Below are 24,014 nucleotides of genomic sequence, written 5' to 3' on the forward strand. Positions count from 1 at the left end.
TCCTGGTGAGTCACCCCCCTCAGTCCAATGACCACCTCACCCCGACGCCTGTCTCCTACACCGCCGGCTTCTACCGCATACCCGTCGTCGGACTCACCACCCGCATGTCCATCTACTCCGACAAGGTGAGTGATGAATGACGAAGCGAGAGAAACAGAGAGAGAGAGAGAGAGAGAGAGAGAAGGAAGACAGCGAGGAGTGAGGGAGTAAGACGCTCCCCCGAGGCGTCTTCAAAAGCTTCCTAGATTAAACGTCCCATCACTGTCCATTAGTGGAGCCGTGATTAAATGGGCCCCTGGCTGAAATTTGAAAGAACATCATTAATAATGCCTCTGACCTGAGTTATGTTTTTATGAAGCACAATCCACTGGAATGAAACTTTAAAAGCAATCGTATAAATAAAAGGCCACTGACTCAAACAGACCTTAAATCGAGTTATCAAAGTCACATGATCCGCCATCTTTGAAATGAAGTAGAACCGGAGGGATGGAATTGAGGAATGAATGGAAACAGGAGAGGGTTTGGCTGACGGGCCAATAAAGACATTCTAATGTATTTTTATCAGCGGGATGTTTCCCCCACCTGGTTGACATCTGCTTCCTTCAGAGAAGAAGAAGAAGTTTGCAATGTTTTCAACAATAGATTCAGCTGCAGCTGCAGGCACAGTTGAAAAAAATTTCTTAAATTGAAATTGCACACTTGTCCCCATGAATGTGCATCTAAATGTGCCAATGTTTTTCCTCAATTTTGTTGCACATTCAAGTGATAGTTTTTCAGATAAGCTTACTGACTTCTGTTTTCTTGTCAGAACTGAATGGCTCCATATCACTAATATCTACATGGAGTAAAGCTCAGGTTTAGTTTTTCATCACAGCAGAGCCAACATAAGGTGGATGGAGGTTGTTATGGTTTAAGCACACTTCTTAAATAAAGTGAAATAAAAGTTTTAGAGAAGATCGTACAGTCTAGTCAAATGTTGTTGCATTGAGAATGAACTTTCCTTTTGTAAAGAGTACAATAAGACAAGACATCCACACACTATTGACCTTTTACTGCAGCAAAATAAAAAAATAAATAAAAAAAAGATGTTCTTTGTTTCTTTGCTGCATGAATCACAGAGATATAAAAAGGATGTTTATCCGGGGTGTTAATCCCTGCGTTCCCCTGCTCCCCAGAGTATCCACCTGTCCTTCCTGCGGACAGTCCCCCCCTACTCCCACCAGGCGCACGTGTGGTTCGACCTGATGCGTGAGTTCAACTGGAACCACATCATCCTGATCGTGAGCGACGACCACGAAGGGCGGGCCGCCCAAAAGAGGCTGGAGACGCTGCTGGAGGAGCGGGAAACAAAGGTGAGACGCCCTGGCCGCTCCGGCCCGAGTGCGAGAGCATGCGTGAGTGCGTAAAGGCTTTTAGAGCTCAAAAGGTCTTCTATGTATGTAACCTCCTTTCTGTTGTGTGGACACATCTCTTTCTCACCATTGTGTAAACATTGGCTAACATTCCTAGAGACATCAACAGCGTCTAATGTGGTCTAATCTGACAAAAGTTTGTATGTTTATTTGCTCATCTTCACGTTGCTTTTTGCCATAGTCCAAATTATCCTGTGTCTATCCACATTGGGAGCCAAATAGCGGACTTTAACATGGGGCTTTGCAAACCATCGCAGGCGGATGAGCCGAGGTCTTGTGCGGTGACCATCATCGTGGCATTCAGGCGTCTCTGAGTGGTAGTCGCAGTTCGCAAGATTCGGGACATCTTTCTTCTCTTTTTTTGCCTTTTGAAATACCGCTGATGCATCCGTTTTAAGTATAGCTCTGAGCTGTGTATGTGGGTCAGTGAAATGCTGATCTTTGAACCAAAGCAGACTTGAGTCTGCCGACTATGCGTGCCCTTTAGGAAAAGAGCGCCAGTTACACAGAGGGGGGGGGGGGGGGGAATAAAAAATAAAAAAACTCAACAACTGCCATTCATTTAATAGGATGAAATCACCTTGGGATATTTCCTCTTCTTCTTTTATTCTCTGTGATGCTGTGCCCTCGCTGGGAGCTCTTTGCTGTAATTGTGTGTCACAGTGAAATGAGTCCTGATTCTGACATTTAATTAAATCAGAAGCCAAAAAATCTCTGGATGTGACACTCACCCGAGGTAATCTACAGACGACCATTAAAGCTGCTGAAATAAAGCGATGGGGCTCAGCGTTGGCCACCGATGGGAAAACACCTCCCATCGACATGAGTTTAAACACACAGTGACTGTCAAGTCATCTAAATGTGACTCACATCCTGTATTAGAGTGGAGGAATTTGTAAGTGAAAAGGCTTTGATGAGAATCCAGGAAGTTTCCTTTCTTTGGACATGATGTGGGTTTTTAGTTGAGAATAAGCCCATCTGTGCAACATTCAGCCCAGTAATGATGCTGCTCCGCTCCGCTGCAAGCCTGTAATGATGATCACATTTTGCTGTGATTGCTGGGGGTTTTTTTTTGGACCATTTATTTTTTATTTTTGGGGTACTCTGAAAATGATTTATGTAAGAATCCTTCCAAATGAATGCAGCGATGATTAAAGGAAAGTGCCAGAAGCTTAAATATATGCAAATGATTCCTCTCATATTCTTAGAACAATCAGCAAATGAAGAGACTCACTAATAAGAATCTCTTTATCCAAATCTTGTGTGACGTAAATATCTCTGTCCATAGAAAATTATTAAAGAAACCATACAACTACATTATCAAGATTCTGCTGTAAATTATAGGGATATGCACAGATACCTATACAACACGGCAAGTATCACATGACGACGTCTGTCAACAACGCCACCCACAGGAATGGGAGTGAAAACGAAAGATGTTCTTCCAGGAGGATTTTACCCTGAGCCCTGCTACATGCTAAATGCTACACGCTAAAGAGTTTCGGGGTTCAAACACCGGCGATGCTACATGCTAAACATGATGAATGTATAACTGATACACCCATTAACATCTGGCGTGCATATTTTATTAACTGTAAGGTTGTTAGAGGCTTTGCATATCGTCTGCGCATGGAGTGTAAATTAGGCTTCATGGCATTTATGAAATACTCGTATTGGTACTCAGTATTGGCAAGCAGCTAAAGGTTTGTACTCCTACTTTTACTCGTCCTTTAAAAAGCCGATATCGGTTTCCATCAAAATCCGAGCCAATCAGAAGCAGGATGCAGAATATTAAACACGCCTCTGTCTCCTGTGTATGTGTGTGTATGGAGGACAAAATAAATAAGAAATGAATGAATGAATGAATGAATGAATTAATTAATGAAAAAACAGCAACAAAACTCTACCTGCAGCAACTATTGTACGAAATAATTTTACTGGAAAAGAAAGCCCAACGTTGTCAATAGTTAGCAGATGTGACAACAGTGCATTTCTTTTGTGAACATATTAAATCACGTTCAAAGTCCTTCTGAGACTGGTTGGTCAGTTCACTGGTTAAAATTGTAAACTGTGTTCGACAAGAAGACGGGTCAAATCTCAGAGAAGCATCTAAAATGTATACAACTGACTTTTGTATTAAAAAATAGCACAACATTACACATTTATGTAGTTTTGTCTCACCATGATGGTGTAAATCAGTGAGGTACATATGTAATGTTACAAAATACATATTTATCGTTGGCTAAAAAGCAGAATTCCCCTGAAAATATCTAAATACCAGGTTTGTTTTGCGGCATTATAAGAGATCGCCTTCTATCGGTTGTAATTTCAAAAACCTGTTGAAAGATAAGCTCAAAATCTGTGAACACAAACCAAGGAAAGCATGCATGTAAAGCAACATTGTGATAATAATATGCACGTACTAACACCTTGTTGGCTGCAGTGAAAAGAGCACAATGTGTTAATTACCTGCAGAAGACTTTGAAGAAGTTCAGAGTTCCATTGTTGCATAGATGAGGTGCCGGAAACAGTCATTAAAAATACAATATCAAACTTCAAAGTTCATCTCAGTCATTAAGTTTAACTATCAAAAGATAATTCACAGATGATCTGTGTTACACATGATGACAAAAAGAAACAATAAAATTAACATGACATTAATTGAAGACTTGATCATCACCAATAAAACAATAAGAATAAAGCGTTAACAGAACCAGCTGAACTTTGCAGCTTATATATTGGAAATCGCTTAGATTACTCAGTATTTTCATTCCCCGGATGAGTTTTGATACTAAGTGACCACTGGTGACCAGGATCAGCCCACATGAGCTGCTGTTTAGTTGATTTCACCCAGTACAGTCTGATCTAAGTCAAACTCGCTCAAAGCTGTAAGCCTGCGCATTTTTCATGCTTCTCCTGCGTCAACTTTGAGGACGAAATGTTCACCCTGCTGCTTGAAATATCCCACCGGTAACAGCTGCCACGATATTGAGCTAATCAGTGTCACCTGTGTGGCTGATCAGCACTGATAAATAGATAACTAGTCACTAAAAATAGACGAAATGATGATAAATTGCCGTTAAATCATGCTTGATAAGACGCTCATTTCAAGGCTCCAGCTGCTCGCAGTATAAAAGCCACTAAACCTTTATACCCAAAAGCTGTTTTTCCTCATACTTTTTTTGTTTATTTTATTTCTCCAATAAACAAGAAAAATGACTAGTCCTGTCACCGTCGGCGACAATGACCCAAATAAACAGTTTACGTGGTTGACACGGTGATCGGCGTTCAGAACCGCACGCTCGTTCCTTGTTCTTTCTTCGATTATGTGACAGCCACAGCGGAGGAGCTCCGGCTCAGGAATAACGGGCAGCAGAAATCTGACGCGGTGTTTTGACAGAGAGGGATATTGACTGGCAGCCGGGAGTTTACCCATAACGGAGTGGGGTCAGCCTTTGTGAGCCGCGGCTTCGGGGCCGCCGTCTGCTGACAGTTTGTTTTCTCGGCACGAATCCGAAGAGAAAAGGTTTCCGCATCCAAAGATTTCCACACTGTGGGTCCGTCGGGAGGCAGACTGCAAACATTTGTGACAACCGAGGGGCCGCGTTGCGGCGGCAGACGTGTTGACGCGAGGAGGTTTCACTTCGGTTCGGAAGAAACAAGCCAAATGTTTCTCTCTGGGCTCATGGTTTTTTTAAAGCCTCCAGTTTTGTGTCAAACTGTAACAACCGTGTTGTTTGTGGCTCGTGTCGACGTCTCCAGTCGCTTTTAATGGTCAGGTGTCACTTCTTACATTGTTTACACCACGACTGCGATTCAACGTCAAAAGAAATTCAACGTTGTTTGTACTTCAAGGTTAGAAAAAAAGATCTTTAGAATTTCATTAATGCAAACATTTTAGAGCCGATCACAATGTAAATACATTTTATCGTAAACTCCAGTGCAAAACTGGAAGTGTACCAAGTTTGATGGTTGCAGGATAAAATTCTTTTTTTTTTTTTTTTAATATGAGGAGCGAATGATCTTCATTATACACAAATGCAATAGAAGAGCATGCTCTTTTCTCATTTTAAGGAGACAAATGCGGCGTTCTTTGTACATTGCCCTCATGAATATTCAATGAATTGAAATAGTGTCCTCTGATGATATACTGAAGTGTTTTTAGTAAAAGAGGGGCTCAAAACCAATTATTCTTGATTTATTTGCAATAGAATATTAAAGAAAAACTTTATTCTTGAAGTAAACAGACTCGGATTTTGTGAAACATTACACTGAGAGGCCCCCGACAGGGCAAACGTTTGGTTTTATCGATGCAGTTTTTCCCTGAATTTAAGATCAGATCATTAATATCAAAGTAAGTCAGGTTTAATATGTAAAAGCCTCACATTTTAGAATTTTTTAATGTTTTATTTACAGATTTTAAAAAAAAGTGACTCAGTATTGATCAACTCAGTCAAAAAGGTCATTTTAGTGTCGGACATTTTTCTACATCTTTAAGCAACACAGAATCACAACAACAAGAGATTCACACTCATACTTAACGGACATGAGAGGATTTCACAAGGTGATCTGTGAAGTGTGCATATGTGGATCTGATTCTCGGTATCTCTGCGCACTGAGCGGCTGCCTTTAGCTCCGTTTCGCCTCTCTGACATCTCATGAGTCACCACAACGCGTCCCGTCTCCTCCATCGCCTCAGCTGTGAATGCACTCACAGCTCTGACGCTCTCAGCGATGTGAGCCCGGCTCGGCCGTACGGCTGAAGCGCAGAAGTGTCGATCTTGCTCGCGCTGCATGCGTAAAAGCGCGGGATAATTTTTTAAAATCTGTACTGGAAAAGTCTTTACTGGGCGATGTGATCGTGGTCAAGGCCTGGAGAAGGGAGTGTCTGTCCACAGCGGACGCAGCAAACGGGACCCACACAAGCTGAAAAATGAACGTGCGTCTCAGGATGCAAAAATAGAGCGCTCAGAACGACTCTTGAGGGAAAAAGAGGCAGTTTTTCTCTTTACATATGGAGCATTTCTTCATGATCTCAATAAAATCCTAAAAAAAAATTTTTATTTCAGTTTGTAGATGTGTATCAATTATAGTCAAAAAGATCTTTCATGAGGTTTGTAAAGCACGTATGATTCTCACATCTCCTCCAACTAATCTCACCCTCATTAAATAACCATACAATTGGTTAAAAATAACACACAGAAATATTTGATGAGCTTCCATCTTCGAAAACATCACAAAATCTTTCCATGAAAGGCCTGAAATAGGTCTAACCTTAATTTCATAATGAATAACCCACTCTAGTTACGTCGCATTATGCTTACGTCCTCACAGGAATACTGTTTGTAGCTGTGATTTGAAATTAAGTTCTTTTGTTCTTGGAGCTACACTTTAAACAGGTTTAAATATTGTTTCTGAGCCGGAGTGACAAACCAGTCAGTCCATCAGAGGCTCCAATCTCGCCTACAGGAGGGCAAATTGGCATCTTAAAAAAATCTTATAATTCAATATTATGGCAACATTTTAATGTAATATTCATCTCATTTAGCATTTATGAAATTACACTGATTCTCATATAAATCTTTGTATGAAATATTAACTCATTTTCACACCAAAACAAAGCAAAACACAGGAAATTAGCCATAGGAAACTACAACTAAATTCCTTGCATAATGTCCAAAATCTGAAACAGTGTAAATTAGAGGCAAGACAAAGTAACATCATTGATATATGTTTATGTTTGTAAATCATATTGTTCTCGTGGGATGATCACACGATGTTGTGCAGAGAAAGTATACCACATAGATCAAAGCATTTCAACTTTAGAACAACTGTAGTCCTCATAAATGTGTATTTTGGATGCTTTTTGAGCGCTGACTTGACGGCGGTCCGCCTCGACTCGGTGCAGGGAGGCGCTCAGACCCCGGGTGCAGTGAGGTGTGAGCTGTGTGGGCTGTCAGCTGTGGGAGAAACGCTGCCAAGCAGAAAGATACAGTATTGTCTTGTAAAATGGCTCCCTGCGTCAGGCAGGACTCCCGAGAGGCTCCAGTAAAAAAAGGACCAGAGCCTAAAATGGTGACTGTTTGAAAAGTAGGTTAAAATACTCTTGGCCTCACAAAAGAGCTCTTCAACCTCTTGAAATCGTTTTGCACGTCAAATATTCCACGTCTATAACTTACAGCAGTGAAATATGGAAGCGATAACGAATTTCCCTTTTGTGGTGTAAGACTGACATGATAAAACAGCTCAGGCTTCATTTACAGAACATCTTCAAGTGAAAATGCAAAACCTTCACTGTGTTTTCGGTGTCCGGTTACAAAACAACTCCCAAGGTGGAACATTTTGAAAATGCTCATGTGCCGTCTCCAAGGAAACGGTGGAAATCCTCACAATGGCTGTGGTAAATAGTCGTCTTTCTGTACATGCGTAATGAAATAGTTTTCTTCACAACAACAAACAGCTGCACCCACCAATGGCCCAGCGGACAAACTTCATCGTTGTCAAAACGTTGCCCCGTAAAACTGAAACTTTTCTGAAACAGAAACACAAAAACGATCCGTTTTCACTTGAAACATTGTCGTGTAAACCGTGTCTTGGTTCGCACAACTTGAGAGAGCAAAAAATGTGTGAATGAGTGAATAAATTCTGAATGGTACCTTTGTCACACTGATATTAAAATGTCAATTCGGACAAATGAAATCGATCTTTTAATAACTGTAGACTAATTAAAGACTTCAAAAAAAAGAAAGAAAACAGTGTAGCATTTGGCAGCTACCAAAAATGAAGCAAAAACAGAGTTGGAAGTGAAAATGCATCGTTTTTGCACTTTGTTTCAGAAAAGCTTAGTGTTTACATGGCAATGTTTGTTTACTCGGAAAGGGCAGAAATATATTTTATGTTGGGCCACTAGTGGGTGCTGTTGGTTGTTTTTGCAATGAAACCACACACACATGCACTCAGAGAACAATACGCTCTAAACATGAACAACGAGAGAACACAGACATTAGTATGGACAGACGACGAAGTTGGATTACTGTGACGCTCAACTATAACACCACCAAATCCCGGGAGAATATGGACTGGGAGTCGTGGCACTCTGGAGGAAAATTCAGTTAGAATTGAGAGTGAGACCAACTGGAGCTAATACAACTGTTAATATTTCTTTTTAAATATATCTTCTTTTGTAAACTATATGGCTGTGATATCAGACATGGAGGAGTAGAAGACACGCGAACGTGAGCCAGAACAATGAGGTCGGAGCAGATTCACAGCAGCCGCGCAGCTCGTATCCGCACAGTGTTTCTGAAGGAAGATCCTCTGACGTGTTCCCACTACTAGTCACATTTCATTAATTCTCATTTGAATTTCTGTGTCCGTGCAGAGCCTTTGTTTCTTTTGTGCGCAATAGATTGTGTAAGCAAGAGCACACTTGAAAACCAAGTGCTTTTATTCGACGCGCGCCATGCCTTATTTAGTCAGACATTGATCTTCTGAAGCTGCTGAGAATTGCTACATATAATAGAAGTGTGACGCAGCTTCACAGGGTTTTTGTTGTAAATTAAAGGATCAAATATCTCCTTGTGTGAATTTATAGGATCGGTATATTTCTGTTGTCTCCTGTCTGTGTATTTCATCTTTGCGTATTGCTTCCTTCTCTGCAGTAACGAGTCTTAAAATCCTGAAATAAGTTTGCACTTATTAAGTTTTCATCGCTTCCGTTCTCCCATCAAGCCGATGTGGGTTTAAATGGCTTTGGGTTTACGCGCTTGAAATGAGGTTGTGGTTTACAGAGTCTCAGTAGATTTTCAACGTAAAATAGGTCAGTAAATACCCAACTTGGGATTTTCTAATCTTGTATTTCCCCCGAACACAATCTTCCACTCACAAGAGGCTGAGTGACAGTGATGAAGTTATTGAGGACTTTACGTCAGAATACTGAACAGCGATTACTCCAGATCTTTCAAAGAATAAGATTTCGCTGCATTTTAACACACGCTCAACAGTAAATTGATTAACTGGATCCATTTGATGAGTTTCTAAGACACTGAAATTTTTTTTTTTTTTAATGCTCTGCTTTGATTTTTTTTTTTTTTTACTGAATATTAACTTAATTTTCAATTTAAGGGCATCATTTTTCTCAGATAACCAGCCAAAGGACTAAAAGCAGTTCACCTTATGTGACTTACAGTTCATAAAATGTGGTAATCAATTTTTTAAATTCTTAAAAATGTGTTTATTAAAAAGCACTTAACTGAGCAAAGATTTTACACTTTTTGTAGAGCATCAAAAATATAGCATAATGCTAGTTCCTGTTGCCATTGTTACGATCAACAGTTCACTTCTGTGTTTCTTTTGATGTCTTGTAGTTTTTGATGATGTAAAGTCATCAGAGTCAGGCCTGAGTCGACCTTTGAGAGTAACAATGACAGACAATGCTTTGTTACGTGGAGATTTTGTAGTTTTTCTTTGTTTAGTTTTTTTCTTATTATAAAAATACAAAAAAAACCTTCGGTTTTCTGCTGCCAATTGAAGCGAGGTGCCAGTATCTTATTGTTTTTAGCCTTTAGCTGTTAGTTTTCTGGTGTCATTCAGGCTCCAAACTGATGTTTAGTGTTAAATACTGCAAAATAAAGCCAGCGTTAATCACAGACCTTATTTCCGTCTAAACTTCCCAAACCTCCAACTGGCTTTTAATTTGGGAGAATTGAGGTGAAGCTGACTTTTTGGCCGTCCCGCAAAAAACATCCCTGCTGCACTGCTGCACAAACAGATGGTTGTATTGATTAGCGGTTCCCTTTGTGAGTGCAGCATACTGTAGGATAGTTAATGAGCTCATTGTGTGTCTTTTGGAAGCCAATAATTGATGTTGTGTTAATTTGTAAATTACAATCACACCATTTTGTCAGACAGTCTGGGTTGATGAATCCAGGAAAAGTGAGTAAGTCGCCTTGCTCGGGTGTACATGGTGGACCCCACTGAAGCGTTGATCTCTGATGTTTTTTGCAAGCCCCACTGTTAAAGATCCCAATTTGAAGCAGAAAAGTGGAGATTTGTTGGAATGCTTTACTGCCCTCCATTTTCAACTGTTTATAATATTTTTCTGTGTCTGCATATTTTCTCTGTGCACATTACTCATCAGAATAAAAAAAGGAACTATGAAAACCTCGACCAACTGTCCTATGACAACAAGCGAGGACCCAAGGTATATTTGCATGGTCAATGCACGCCGCCCACCAACTTTTCCAAACGTAGCAACTAGAAACCAGCCCAAACCAGTCACCAGCCGACCCAGAAATATCCCTCTCTTGGTAGCACGTGTTTTTCTTTAATTTTTTACTTTGAGACATTTCCCTATGATTTAAATGAAGAATGATTTTGTTATGAAAAAAAAATCTATAATTTTTGGTCATTCCAGAAAAAAAAAAAAAGAAAAATGAAAAAAAAAAAAAGAGAAATCAGTGAACGGCGACCCGCTTTTATCATTTTCATTTTCTCCTTCAATAAAGGAATGCATGTACTCAAAACACACACTCACACACCAAAAAAAAAAAAAAAAAAAAGAGTTTGCAAGTCCATTCCTTTGTGGAGAACCGGTAGTTGTGGGACGGAACCGACTCCCAGATGCTACTTCCTCCTCTTCCGTAGCACCTCCCTAGTTTTCAGCAGTTTTTTTTCGTTGGGGGAAAACGTCCCCCTCACCCCCTTCACCCGTCTTTAGTTACCGGTTGCATTGACCTTCTTCTTTCCTCCCTTACCTAACACATGCACGTCCTTCTTTGGAGCCTTGATAACCCTCAGTTTGCATGCGAACAAATGCAAAAGTTTTTTTCCCTTCAAGCTTTTTTTTTTTTTTTTTTTTTACTTTTTTTACTTTTTAATTTTTTAGTTCAGCTGGTTCCCCTGGATCGCTTTCCTTTTTATCTCTGTCTCTCGTTTTTAAACAAACTCGACCAAGCTCGAAACCAAACAGGTAAAGAGGCAGCATGGTGTCTGGCGGAGGAATAAGTAGCTGGCTTGACCTTTCTTGTGCCCCAATCACAGGCTGAGAAAGTCCTCCAGTTCAGCCAGGAGACTAACTTAACTGCCCTGCTGCTGGAGGCGAAAGAGCTGGAGGCCCGAGTCATCATCCTGTCTGCCAGGTGAGATCCTCCCACGCCACAACACCGGGGGGGGGGGGGATGTCAAACACATCATTTATTTCAGAGCTTTTCAAGAAGCCGCCATTGTTGTTATTGTCCACTTACTCGTGCACAGAAGAACTATTTACATTGCCGTGGTGCATATGCCACCTTGGAAGCCATCTTCAAAAAATTACATTCTCATCGATCCCAAGTACTTTGTTGTCATGTAAACGGACACGCTAAATGCATTTGAAAGTGTTGATACCCAAAATAATCTACTTACGTACAGTAACACAGTTCAATTATGTTGTTACCTCCTAACTTTGGAATCAATTCTATAGTTAAAAGAAAACTTTGTGCCTCATGAAATTGCTTTGTCTCCATAATCACTTAATACCCTGTCTTTTCTTGTGCCAATGACATGAATTTTAAATACCTGGTAAGTATTTATATATCATCTCCAAATGTGGTCATTTTGCCATTATTTTTCTTTTCTATTTTGTACGAAGGCTTATAATTAGTCTTCATTTCTACCAAAACATTAATGTCATAATATGTCTTTATTATTATTATTATTATTATTATTATTATTATTATTATTATTATTATTATTATTATTATTATTATTATTATTATTATTAATTAATTAATTTTCAAAAAAGGAAATTAAAAATATGCTGGGAAAAGGCATCCCCCTGAACCCTCAAAGTCTTTACATTGTGGTGAAACTCGTTGGAGCACCCCCCCCCCCCCCCCACACACACACACACACACACACACACACCCACCCACACACACACTTTTCTAGTGTATTCACATGCTGCACTGGATCTGAGCCCATCAATGTGGTGTTTATATGTAAATTTAATCCAAGGAACACAAAAAGAAAAATCATTCACTCAAGCAAAAAACATTACTACTATTCATCCTCCATGCAATGTGCAGCGATGCTTTCCCATCTCATCAGGGCGGCTCGCTTTAGACTTTGATGACCATCTGGTTTGTCCCTTTCGTTCTTTATTTGAGGAGACACTGTGTTGACAACTTCCAAAGCACATTTTAAATTCTGACTCATCTCACCTCAGGACACTTCTGGCTCGGGCTCAAGTCCATCTTAAAAGCAGCACTGTTTTTGGATCAGTAACGGTTTTTAAGTTTGATTGGTGGAGTTTAAACTGTTTTGTTGGAGGGATATAATGATCAAGAATGTTCCCAGACCGGTTTTCAGCCTTACTCCTAAATATTTGACTGATATGATGTTGGTTAACCTCACAGTACCTCACAGCTACTTCCCTGACTTTGTAAAAGTGCTGTTAACATCAAGTATTTATGAAATGTGTGCAAACACAGTATGCGTGCCATGTATTCCCAGACATGCGAGTTAACGATACCGACCCGCGGTAGAGAACAGCAAAGCGTCTTTCTGCCGACCGAACAGATATTAAAACACAAACGACTCCAAACAATCCCACAACTTCTGGAGTTCCGGCTCGGATGAAAGTCAGCCTCGTCCTTTGTGTTTGTTTGTCCCATCAGCGAGGAGGACGCTGCCGCGGTGTACAAGGCCGCTCGCTTCCTCAACATGACGGGCTCCGGCTACGTGTGGCTGGTGGGAGAGCGGGAGATGTCGGGTAAAGCCCTGAGCGAGGCACCAGACGGTACGTTCATCCGGCGGAGATCAGCGCCAAAACACGACTTAACCTGGGCTTTGCTCGCGGCGCGCGCGGGATTACGGAGATTAACCGTTTAACGATGGATACATGATTAACTGTATTACTGCTCGTTGTGTGTTGAGCGTTTAAACGTTTAAGCATTCTGTGTTTAAAGGTTTAAATGTGGCGTGTACCTACACTCGTTTTTGTTGGTTTTTTTGTATGTCTTGGATCATCCCGTTGTCAATCCAATGTGTTGTTTTATTAATTCCCTGGTTTCTAATGAATTATGAAGGGAGAGGTTTGCGACAGATTACTGATAGAATGGTAAGCTACAACAGCCTTTCTTGTCTTTGTTTGTGGACTTTTCGCACATGTCTCACACGGTCTTTTTTTCAAATCACGCTGTGGTCACAAGTGTCGGCCGTCTTTACCCCCTCAGGCACTCTTGACACAAAACAACCCCCTCTGCAGAGCGTCTCCTCTGTTGTCCTGTCCGTGTCCAGTCTCTTCCACCTGCACCGCGGCTTCTCTCGGAAGTCTGCAAGACTCACGGACCTGGTTGCAATCGGAAAACTTAGCTGAAGTTGGATTGTTGCTCAAGTTAAATTTAGGCCTCTATGTCTTCTTTTTTTTTTTTTTTTTTTCGCAAATAACACAAAATGATCCTTTTGCCTGTGCTGATTGCTTTCCTGCTAGGACTGACAATGTACAAATCCAACTTCAAGGGATGCTTTACACATGCTGCGAAAAGGTCACCGCTGTCAACATCAGAGAAAACGATCCATTTGTTTCTGCTGCCTCCTCTCATAAGCTACGATTTATGAGTCAGTCTTACTGAAGCTCTCCTTCCAAAGATTAACAGGCAACAAGGATGGATCAAGCTACTGATGTCTGACCTTTTTGCTGGATGTCTAAACTGCAGGCCCTATAAGTTTTTTTCTCACTGTGCGAATTGCAAAAAGGATCCTGGGAGGGTTTTTTGCGCGGCTCGGGGTGGATGATTGTCTCTCTTGTCGAACCCGGCCTCAGGTCTGATCGGCCTCCAGCTCATCAACGGGAAGAACGAGTCGGCCCACATCAATGACGCCGTGGCCGTGGTGGCTCAGTCCATCCAGGAGCTGTTCGAGAAGGAGAACATCACCGAACCCCCGAGAGGATGCGTGGGAAACACCAACATCTGGAAGACAGGCCCTCTTTTTAAACGGTATGGATTGTCTGTGTTCTATTCCATCAATTCAGAATCTTCAGCAGCTTCAACATCAAAACAAGCCTTTTGTTAATATATATAAATTACACAACCTAATCTTGCTGTGCCGTTAATACTCTACCTGTGTTTGCCAGTTGTGATGTGCTCCACAGAATTAGAGCAGTATCACGTTTTCCACCATAAATCCTCCGTTTATCAGACTGTTTGAGACAAAAGGAAGCCACTGAGTTTCTGCTGACCCACTTAGAGCAGCTTGTCAGCGACAGAGCAGGAAAACGAATGCGGCGCTTCAAGACTGATCCAGCAACAAACTGTAAATACCCAAACTCAGCATCCAGCGTGCCGTCTTATTCAAGGTGTCTTGCCCCAAAAAAGCCTTAAATCAAGTGATGCAGCCAGCTCGAACTGACATTCACAGTACATAATTAGCATTATCCAGATTACAGTCAACTGAGTAAAGAATGTTAGTTTTTAATTCGAGGAAGAAATGTCTTGACCCCCCAAAAAATTGATAAGGAAACGTTTCTTTAATCCGCGGTGGACTGCAGACCTTCACCAACGCCACGGTTGTTTGCAAAACTGAGTTAGTATCGCTAGCATGTTAGTCATTAGCTCATATTGATACTAACTAGCCTGTCAGGTAGCAACATCCTTGCTGACGGGGAGCATCTCCATGGCAACAGATCTCCTCCATGATGTGCCTCGCCCATCCACTCTGTAAGGGAAATTTCTTCATAGTTTTTTTTTTCTGATTTATTCAGAAATGGTTATCTATTACCATCCAAAATTTTAATGATTGGTCCTTGGATGCTAACAAATTATCACAGAAAATGTCATGTAATTTGGGTGGGTAGTTTTTGCAAAACATTGGTAAAATATATACATACAAACCAATAAATAAATAAATACATGCCAAAAAAAAACAGTAACACGAAGCCTTAAGAAAAGGAACCTGGGTGATTATTGGCTGAGGCGGAGACGATCTGCAGCAGGAATTGACTGCCAGGTCGGTTTGCCTGAAAACCCCCAAATAAATTAATGAATAAATGAAAATTCAAAAATTCCACATCAGTTAAAAACGAACCGTATGATTTTGCATTAATGGTGGCAATTATAAGAAGGCCGATGCCGGAGGACACGAGGTGTTACCGATTGTTCATTAGATGAGATTACATTTTTAAAGATAACAATGTGCAAGACCATTAAGACATTTAAAAATCCTTGAAAGGACCTTAGAGTTGATCCTAAAAGACACAGGGAGCCAGTGCAATGCAATATTGTTCATGAGGAATTTGTTTGTTGCTCCAAAAAAAGCACCATTCTTAATTTCTTATGTTCATGTGCAAGTTGTAAACTAGGAAATGGAATCTTCTCAAATGGTAACCATTCTAATTCCCAGCAGCATGAGCTTAAGATACAATTGCTCAAACATTCCTTTATTTCTAAGCTTCGGGATTCTTTTTTGCAGGTATATATGCTTAAAAAAAAAATCAACAAATTTTAATTTGAATACAACCCAACAGTCATAGTGAATACTCTATTGCCGTTTGTCATGATGTGAACATTTGGATCGAGTCCTTCCTGCAGCACATTTTACATTATCATCACAACTTGAGCATTTGCACTCATGAAGCGTTTCTGTTTTCTTTCCACAGAGTGTTGATGTCATCTAAATATCCCGAGGGCCTCACGGGTCGAGTGGAGTTCAACGACGACGGAGACAGAAAATACGCCCACTACAGCATACTCAACTATCAGAAGACTCGACTCATTCAAGTTGGCATTTACAACGGGACGCAGGTAATCCTGCCTCATCAACCTGCCATCATCATGTAGAATTTTTTTTTTTTAAAGTTGTTTATCAACTTTTTTCTCTGTGGCAATGAGTGGGTCGATTCCTCTGGTGGATTCATATATTTTTTATTAAAAGTAGCAATTTTTGTTGGTGTATTTTTAATGTGTGGTACAGTGAATTTAAAGCAGAGCAGCTCTGTTCTCTTGAGTCAATGCAGAAAACAGTCAAGCAAAACTAACATGATGCTACAGCTGTCTGTCTTAGTTAAAACAGAAAAGCAGCTCAATAGTCACTGTTGCTTCCAGTCATCACTGTAAAATGAACTGAAAAGTGCAGCACAACTGAAATTTCACGTGAATGTATAAAAGGTCAAAGACAGGAAGTACTTGGAAAAATGAATAACTCAGGTGGGAGACGTGGGGGTTTCTTATGTTTCTAGAGGGGTCGACTATTTCATTTCAACTATTGCAATAATCTCAAATGACAATTTCACATAAGAAGCACATTCCTCATCGGCATCAGACATTTATAAGGTTTCCTCCGAGAAAGGGAAAAAAAAAATCACTTGATCACTTCAAGTGGCTAAGATGTAACTTAACCCTTCACCCTCGCTGAGTTAAGTGCAGCTCCATGAATATGCTAATAGCTCTCGTCCCTGGTTTCACCCGCCCCTGCAACCGCTCGCCTGCAGCTGAAGTTCATCTGGGGGTTCACCGGGAGTGGTTGGATGTCAGGAAGACCGTGTATTCATGCGCTGCACATTCCAAGATGCTAAAGGTTTGACAGTGCTCCTTAAGTTGACAGTCTCTCTCAGTCCTTTCGGGATTTTGCCTGTTATCGCCTTCTTTTTGTCAAAAAAAACCTTGATTTTTAAAACCCCTTTAAAGAAATGTGAATTTAATATTGGCTGTCACATAAGGCATGACTCCGAAACGTCACGTCATCACCTCCTATTATGCATCTCCAAAGGTTCTGTAATTCACTTTTAATTAATAGGCTTCAAAACACAGGCTCCAACGAGATTTCAAAGAAATCCTGAGTGAATACCAAAACTTTAAAACCAGACAATGTGCCTACATGAGAGCATTCAAGCTACATCACCTGTCCACATAATTCAGCGTCAATTTTGTAATAGTTTCTTTTTATTTATTCTCCAAGCTGCAGGAATTACACTATTTTCTTGTGTTTCATGGTGGATAAATGCATGTCCAGCTTTGTTCCTACACTTTTGTACAAAACATTAGGGAACTGTTTTGTCGCAACGTTTTCTTTTTGTTTTCAGAAAATCCTCACATGTAGTTCCTTCTGATGTGACGTGATCATATTTCTGATGACTTTGCAAGATTAGTGACTCCTACCCACTGCAGAAGTTGGGGAATTTTGCTGAATGTGCGCTAATTATTGCTGTTGGAACATTACAGTATAATAACCTCTTGCAACTGTCATTAGTATGAAAATAATTTACAGTAACTCTTTGCTCTTGCCAGCATATTTCCTCAATTCCATTTCTTCTTAATTAGGAATAGCAGAGTCCCTGATGGTTTATTCCAGTGCTGCAGATGGTGGCTGAATTATTTGGGTTTCAGTTCAAAATGACTAATCAAGCAGTTTCCCAATCCTTTTTTTTCTTTGTAGTCGTCTCAGAGTTCCACTAAGAAATGCAGCAGAACCCCTCCTGGTGTCAAAACATTGCAGCGAGGCCAAACACTGTGGACACATCACCAAAACACAAGGAAAATAAAAGCTATGAACAGTTTCTCACGTCTGATCTCGATTCTCAAAAACGTCTTGATGGATTCTAAAGTTTCTCCCTCTTTCATGGATTTTTAATAAAGCAACACTAATAGCTCAAGTCTCCATTGCATAGCACTGCCTGAGCTTTTTATCTACATCTGATGTTTTGTTGTGATGAGAGAGCACTTCACTGAAAAACTATTTCAAAGCGGTACATCGTTGTATAATGATCCTTGAGCGCCTGCTCTAGTTTTTAATTACACCTCATGGGCTTGTTGGAGGCTTTAACAGCAGGAAATCAGCCAGCGCCATCGTCTACGTAGAATAGTGTATCGGGCAGTGTTTGCATGCACATTTTCCACTGTACGTTAAAAGTGATATTCAGTAGAACATGAATGGCAAATATATTATTACGATTGCACCAAATGTCGAACATTGTTCTCAGCTTAATTTAACAAATAGGAAAAAAAATCAAGTCATGGGTTAGAAGAAACAGAGACTTCACTGTATGCATGAAATCTTTTCATCACAGCCAATCGCAGGAGTGGAGGATCCATTTTCCATCTGTGCGAGTTTTAGGCCCTGTTTACACAGCAACGGTTCACATGACAGCTGTTGAAGATTGATGGTGATAGTACAACGCTGTAGTGCTCGTCAACAAACTCTTTCATGAGAAAAAGACTGCAACGATGATTTTATAGACATTATCTAGCTCACATTTTGCAGGATGTGACGGTACAGCTCTGTACCTTCCACCTGTGCTGGCATTGCTGTCACGTAATACACAGGGCAGGCAGACAATTGAAAAGTATCAGGATCAGCACCTCACCTTCCTGCCGATGAGTGTAAGAAGGACTTCCTGCAACCCCCCAGGGTATCTCAGAGTTTAAGGTGCAATAAATGACGGAAGAGTTGAGTCGCGGTTGCATAAAGCCTGAGTCATTAGTGTTGGTCTCCCACAGTGTTGGAGCCTCATCAGCAGCACGCCTTCTGTCACCACTCGCCGGTGATCCTTAAACATGATTGCGCTGTTCCTCCGCAGGTGGTGATGAACAATCAGCGCAAGATCATCTGGCCGGGCGGGGAGACAGAGAAACCGCAGGGCTTCCAGATGTCCACCAGATTAAAGGTAGGCTGCCGCTGCTCCGCCGCCGCGATGTGACATCTGCGTCCACACAAATTGAACGCGGACCTGGACTGACGTACTCTCGTCGGACAGTGCTCTAACGTCCCTGTTCCCAGAGGGGAATGAAGTTGATCCGTGTTCATAAAGGCAGCACTGATGTATTTTATATGACTTTCATCTTCGTCGTAGGCACGCAGAGATCCTCTCGTCTGTATCATCGTCAGTTATTTTTAAAGTCATCTGTCATTCCTGCTGTGTGTGTGTGTGTGTTTGTGTGCATCTGGAAAAAAAAACCCACTTTCTCTCCAAAGTCTCCCAGAAAAGATGGAGCTTTGTGTTCTGTTGTAGATCGTGACGATACACCAGGAGCCGTTCGTGTACGTGAAGCCGACCATGCCAGACGGAACCTGCAAGGAGGAAATGACACTCAATGGAGTCTTAATAAAAAAGGTTATCTGCACTGGGCCCAATGAGACCATCCCAGGTAACCTATCAGGGACGTTTCTACTATCACTGTGCTTTTACTGCACCCCGCCAAACACCCACTGGAGATGCATACATATATATGCAGTAGGTATCTATATATGTATGCATGAAGCCATTCTGAATGAGTGATTTAGCTGCGTGGGGCGTGTGTCATCTGTGTGCGGTGTGGCTTTCGTGGCTGTGTGTGTGTGTGTGTGTGTGTGTGTGTGTGTGTGTGTGTGTGTGTGTGTGTGTGTGTGTGTGTGTGTGTGTGTGTGTGTGTGTGTGTGTGTGTGTGTGTGTGTGTGTGTGTGTGTGTGTGTGTGTGGTCGTGCGTCTGCAGTGCACCGCCGTGTCACGCATCGTGTCCAGTCTACGTGCGCCGCCTTTGGATTCAAAAAGAAAACACAAGACAGCAAACGCCATTCCACCTCGACTGTTTCTAACTAGCAACCATCGCTGGTTCCATTACAGGACGCCCAATCGTGCCCCAGTGTTGCTACGGATTCTGCATTGACCTCCTCATCAAGCTGGCTATGACCATGAACTTCACCTACGAGGTGCATCTGGTGGCTGATGGGAAATTTGGAACCCAGGAGCGGGTCAGTTTCACATTGAATATTCCTTTTTTGTTGGTTTTTTTTGCTGCATGAGGCTGAAGTTGCATGCAATAATTTCACATTAAATACTTGATGTAGCCATTGTTTTGTTCTTTTACCCCACTAACATGACAGAGCTCACAGCTATGAGATGTAAACGAGCACCAACTGATTAAAAAATGCACAACATTAGCAATCAGCAGTCTCATTGTAGGGTTGGCAGTAACTATGTCAACAATATCTAGATTAGCTGAGATTAACATTTTTGATCACACACTGGAATAATTCAAAGACAGGTCTACCGAAAGGGTCTGCTCATTGTGCAAACTTGATATTGCGCACACACATGTTGAAGCTGATCTACTGAGGCTTGACAAACAAAACAACAAAATCAATGAGGCACGTTTGCCTTTATGACGACAATATGTGGGAGGAGCTTATGCTCATGATTAGTTTTCGACATGCAGTGTGATTCACAATATCTGAAAATGATTGCCTCTGTTTTTAACACGTTGAAAAAGAGGTGCACATCAGCTCAGGCTCTCGCTTACATGTCATCAGGCGAAAATGCATCGTTTTTGCGTTTTCCTTTCAGAAAGGTTTCACGTTAACAGGTTTTAAAAAGTACGTCTATTTACAAAACAAAACAATATAGTGAGCATACCTGGCTAAAGTTGGCACCGTTCTTTGTTTTTGTAAAGAAAGTATACACATGTGTGCAGAGGACAATACACTATAAACATGAATAATGACAAGTACACAGACATTCATATGGACATACAGCCAAGTAGGGTGACTCTCAACTATAAAACTACAGAGGAACTATTTACTGCGGTCGTGGTGTGCATGCACAGTTGCAGCATTTCAGAAAATTGAGTTTTCTTCCATCGACATGGAAACAGAGAACGGAGCGTTTTCAAGTGGCTCCATTTTCAGTGACTCCGAGCACCGTTGTCATGTAAATTAACCTTCAAAACACAGCGTAAGTTTTACATTTTCACTCAAAAATACAAGTTCAGATTTACTGACATGCTCTTAAGGTGGAGGAGATATTTCCTTTTTTTTGTGAGATGAGATATTTTCTGTGTTGTACTCCATAGATCCTGCAGTCTTTTCTGAATATCTTATGTTGCTGTTCTTTTTCCCACAGCTTTGACTTTCCTTTCCTCTCCTTTCCTTTTGTTGATTTTAAATTTGTGTCCAAATTCACATTTGCTTGCCGTAATGCTCCAAGATGTTTGATAACTTCCTCAATTGACATATTCATTATGGTATAACAGTTGATTTTGTGCTCGCGGGGACTCAGGGTTCCACCTGATAACTCCACAAATCCTTCATTTCAGTTCTGCTGTTTGCGTGTAAAGTCACCCATTTTGTTATACTGACTTGTTCACCTGCAGCAAGTATGCTATCTGAAAGTACAATCAATGATAAAGCAATTTAATCTGTATGATAGTAAATGAGAACCTTTGAATATTGCCCATTTAAAGACCATCAGTTTCAGGCTGTACTCAGATGTACCGAGACTTTCTACGGCTTCTGACTAACAGACAATACCACGTGCCCTTCAAAGTAAACTTTTAGTCACAAATATGTTTTTTGAGAGTAGGATTCAATATCAAAAACCAAGTTATTTTTTCAAACCTTTCTATGCCACATGTTTAATTCTCATTTTTCATGTTTTCACTTTCCTTAGTATTCTCTTAGTATAAAAATAACTTGCTGTTTCACAGTTGCACAAAGACATTTGAATGTTGCCAGACATGCTTTAGTTACTTGCCTGATAGAAGATTAATGTAACATTGATACTAAATCGATCTAGATCAAAATAAACAAAACATGCAAACGTGCTGAACAAGGTCAAGAGGGTTTTGAAGAAATAAGCATGTGCAGAGTCCAGTAGATAGCGTCTCATGACAGTCGCCAACAGTCCCAAATAACACACTTTGTGGGTCAGTGAGCACACATTCACCTGTAAGATAAGACAACACGGCCTTTTTATCTTTTTATTTCGGCATGGATACCCCCACACTTCTTCTCCTGGCCTTTTTCACATGGTTCACGGTGCTTTTGTCATTCTGTGACTTCAGTTTCACATCCAACAGCTGCAGCCAGTGAGAAAATTGCAGAACACCAGGCACACGTTTGGGTCAGAAGCTGCATTAACTGAATCTTTTTGACAGAATTTCTGTGACAATGCCAGAACATTCAGAAGGCTGTCACTTATTTTGACAGATGAGACGACAGACAGCAGATACTTTGCATTGACTGTCAAAATCGCACGGCAGGAAGTCGAGCACAACCTTGGTATATATCATTGACTGCAACTTCATCTCTTCTGCTTGGGCTACAAGTCAGAACAATCTCTGAAATGTATTGGTTCACCGTCCAAATCTGTTCTGACGACACTAGAAAAAAGGTGATTAGTCTGAATTAATGTGCCGGTTATAGCTCAGTGCAAAACCAAGTAAAACACACAGAATTTGTATTATAAATAATGGAGAGAAATGATTGTGAACAAGGCTGATTTAAAATGTAAAAAGTAATGGAGACTCATTCATATCTATTAGTAACAGATGGAAAGTCGATTTATTAAAAATCCATTTCACACTTACATTTATTACAGAATGAACTTCCTTTGCAAATTTCACCGCAATGTTTTTATCACATTTTATGATGGAAAAAAAAAACTTAAGTCACAGAGAATGAGACTAAAATTGCAGAACTGAAAAAGCCAAGATTGCATAGATGTGATATTTTTAGCTGCTCGTTTGTTTGTCATTGTCAGGATCTCATCAGATAAACTCAGTTAAACTTTTTCTAAATCTTCTGACTGCATCACACGCTAAATAAACTCAATGCTATTTTTACAGCGTCGCTGAACCGTCTGAGTTCAATGACACATGGAAATTACACATATATATATCATATAGGTGCCGAAAGCTTCTCATTTGGACAGGGCTCATTTGTTTCCTTCAAACGGACGAGGACAGCGTGTGACTTTGTGGAGGGAAAATAGGAAATCGGCTATATATAACCTCACCTTGCAGGGCTTAAGGGAGACAGGACTGAATTTATAGCACACAGAATGTCCAGTTTATGTACCTTTGTCTCAGGAAATCTCGGGTTTAACTCAATTACACTTTTAATTCTTCACAAATCACATTTGTACAATTTTGATCAGTGTCAAAATATGAAAGTATACTGATGGAGAACAAGTCACTAATGTCTTCAGAATTATTTTAACATAGAGATTTTGTGCTTTGAACTGAAAGGTTAGAGGGATTTGTAGGACATTACTTTTTCTTTGTCCATTCCGTTTGTTCAGCATTTAATTTAATTTGAATATATTTAATCTGTAATTGTTCATGTTTTTTAATCTATTTTGATGTGCTGTCTTGTCTTGTTTTGACAATTGATTTCTCTTCGTTGTTTTGTTGTTTTTTTACTGCTGAATGCAAGGCTATGATGCTGTAAATGATAAATATAGCACAGAAATTGTCGGTGTAGCTTTTATTCAGACAGTATGTACAAATTTAGATTTACAGTACAAGATTAATAAATATAGACTTTTTAGCCATTTTTTTGTGAATTCGGAGATACATGTTCGGGTGTTAGTAATTATACAGCATAGATCATAGCCTATGATGATGCCTGCTTGTAACATTTGTGAACCATCTTTTAACGCCACGAGCTGCAGTGCTGTGCCTCTTTGTTGTGATGTAAGAGTATTATTCCTTATCTAAGGTCTGTTACATCAGAATGAGGTCTTAAAATCGAAAGCTCTCTTCCCAAACTGGTGGCGTGATTGATTAACGCACGTCGATATACAGAAGCGGCGTTAACAGAAGTGAGACGGGGGAGAGAGAATATCGGAGGAGGCGATGAAGTGACAACCCA

At 40.6% G+C, this 24,014-nt stretch overlaps 1 protein-coding gene across 1 annotated transcript in view; it reads left to right on the forward strand.

Moving 5' to 3' along the window:
- The window catches only part of grin1a (glutamate receptor, ionotropic, N-methyl D-aspartate 1a), a gene marked incomplete at both ends in the record, with an annotated part of 46,648 nt that overhangs the window by 4,167 nt on the left and 18,467 nt on the right, over positions 1-24,014 (forward strand). Inside the window, 10 exon segments of the mRNA XM_080510275.1 lie at positions 1-125; positions 1,176-1,352; positions 10,552-10,614; positions 11,454-11,551; positions 13,070-13,191; positions 14,218-14,392; positions 16,051-16,195; positions 18,967-19,053; positions 19,399-19,534; positions 19,990-20,117. The exon segment at positions 1-125 is cut by the window's left edge and continues 10 nt beyond it. Coding sequence (XP_080366401.1) covers positions 1-125; positions 1,176-1,352; positions 10,552-10,614; positions 11,454-11,551; positions 13,070-13,191; positions 14,218-14,392; positions 16,051-16,195; positions 18,967-19,053; positions 19,399-19,534; positions 19,990-20,117 — 1,256 coding nt within the window.

The sequence above is a fragment of the Blennius ocellaris genome (assembly GCF_963422515.1).
Source record: "Blennius ocellaris genome assembly, chromosome: 15".
In the NCBI taxonomy this organism is placed as follows: Eukaryota; Metazoa; Chordata; class Actinopteri; order Blenniiformes; family Blenniidae; genus Blennius; species Blennius ocellaris.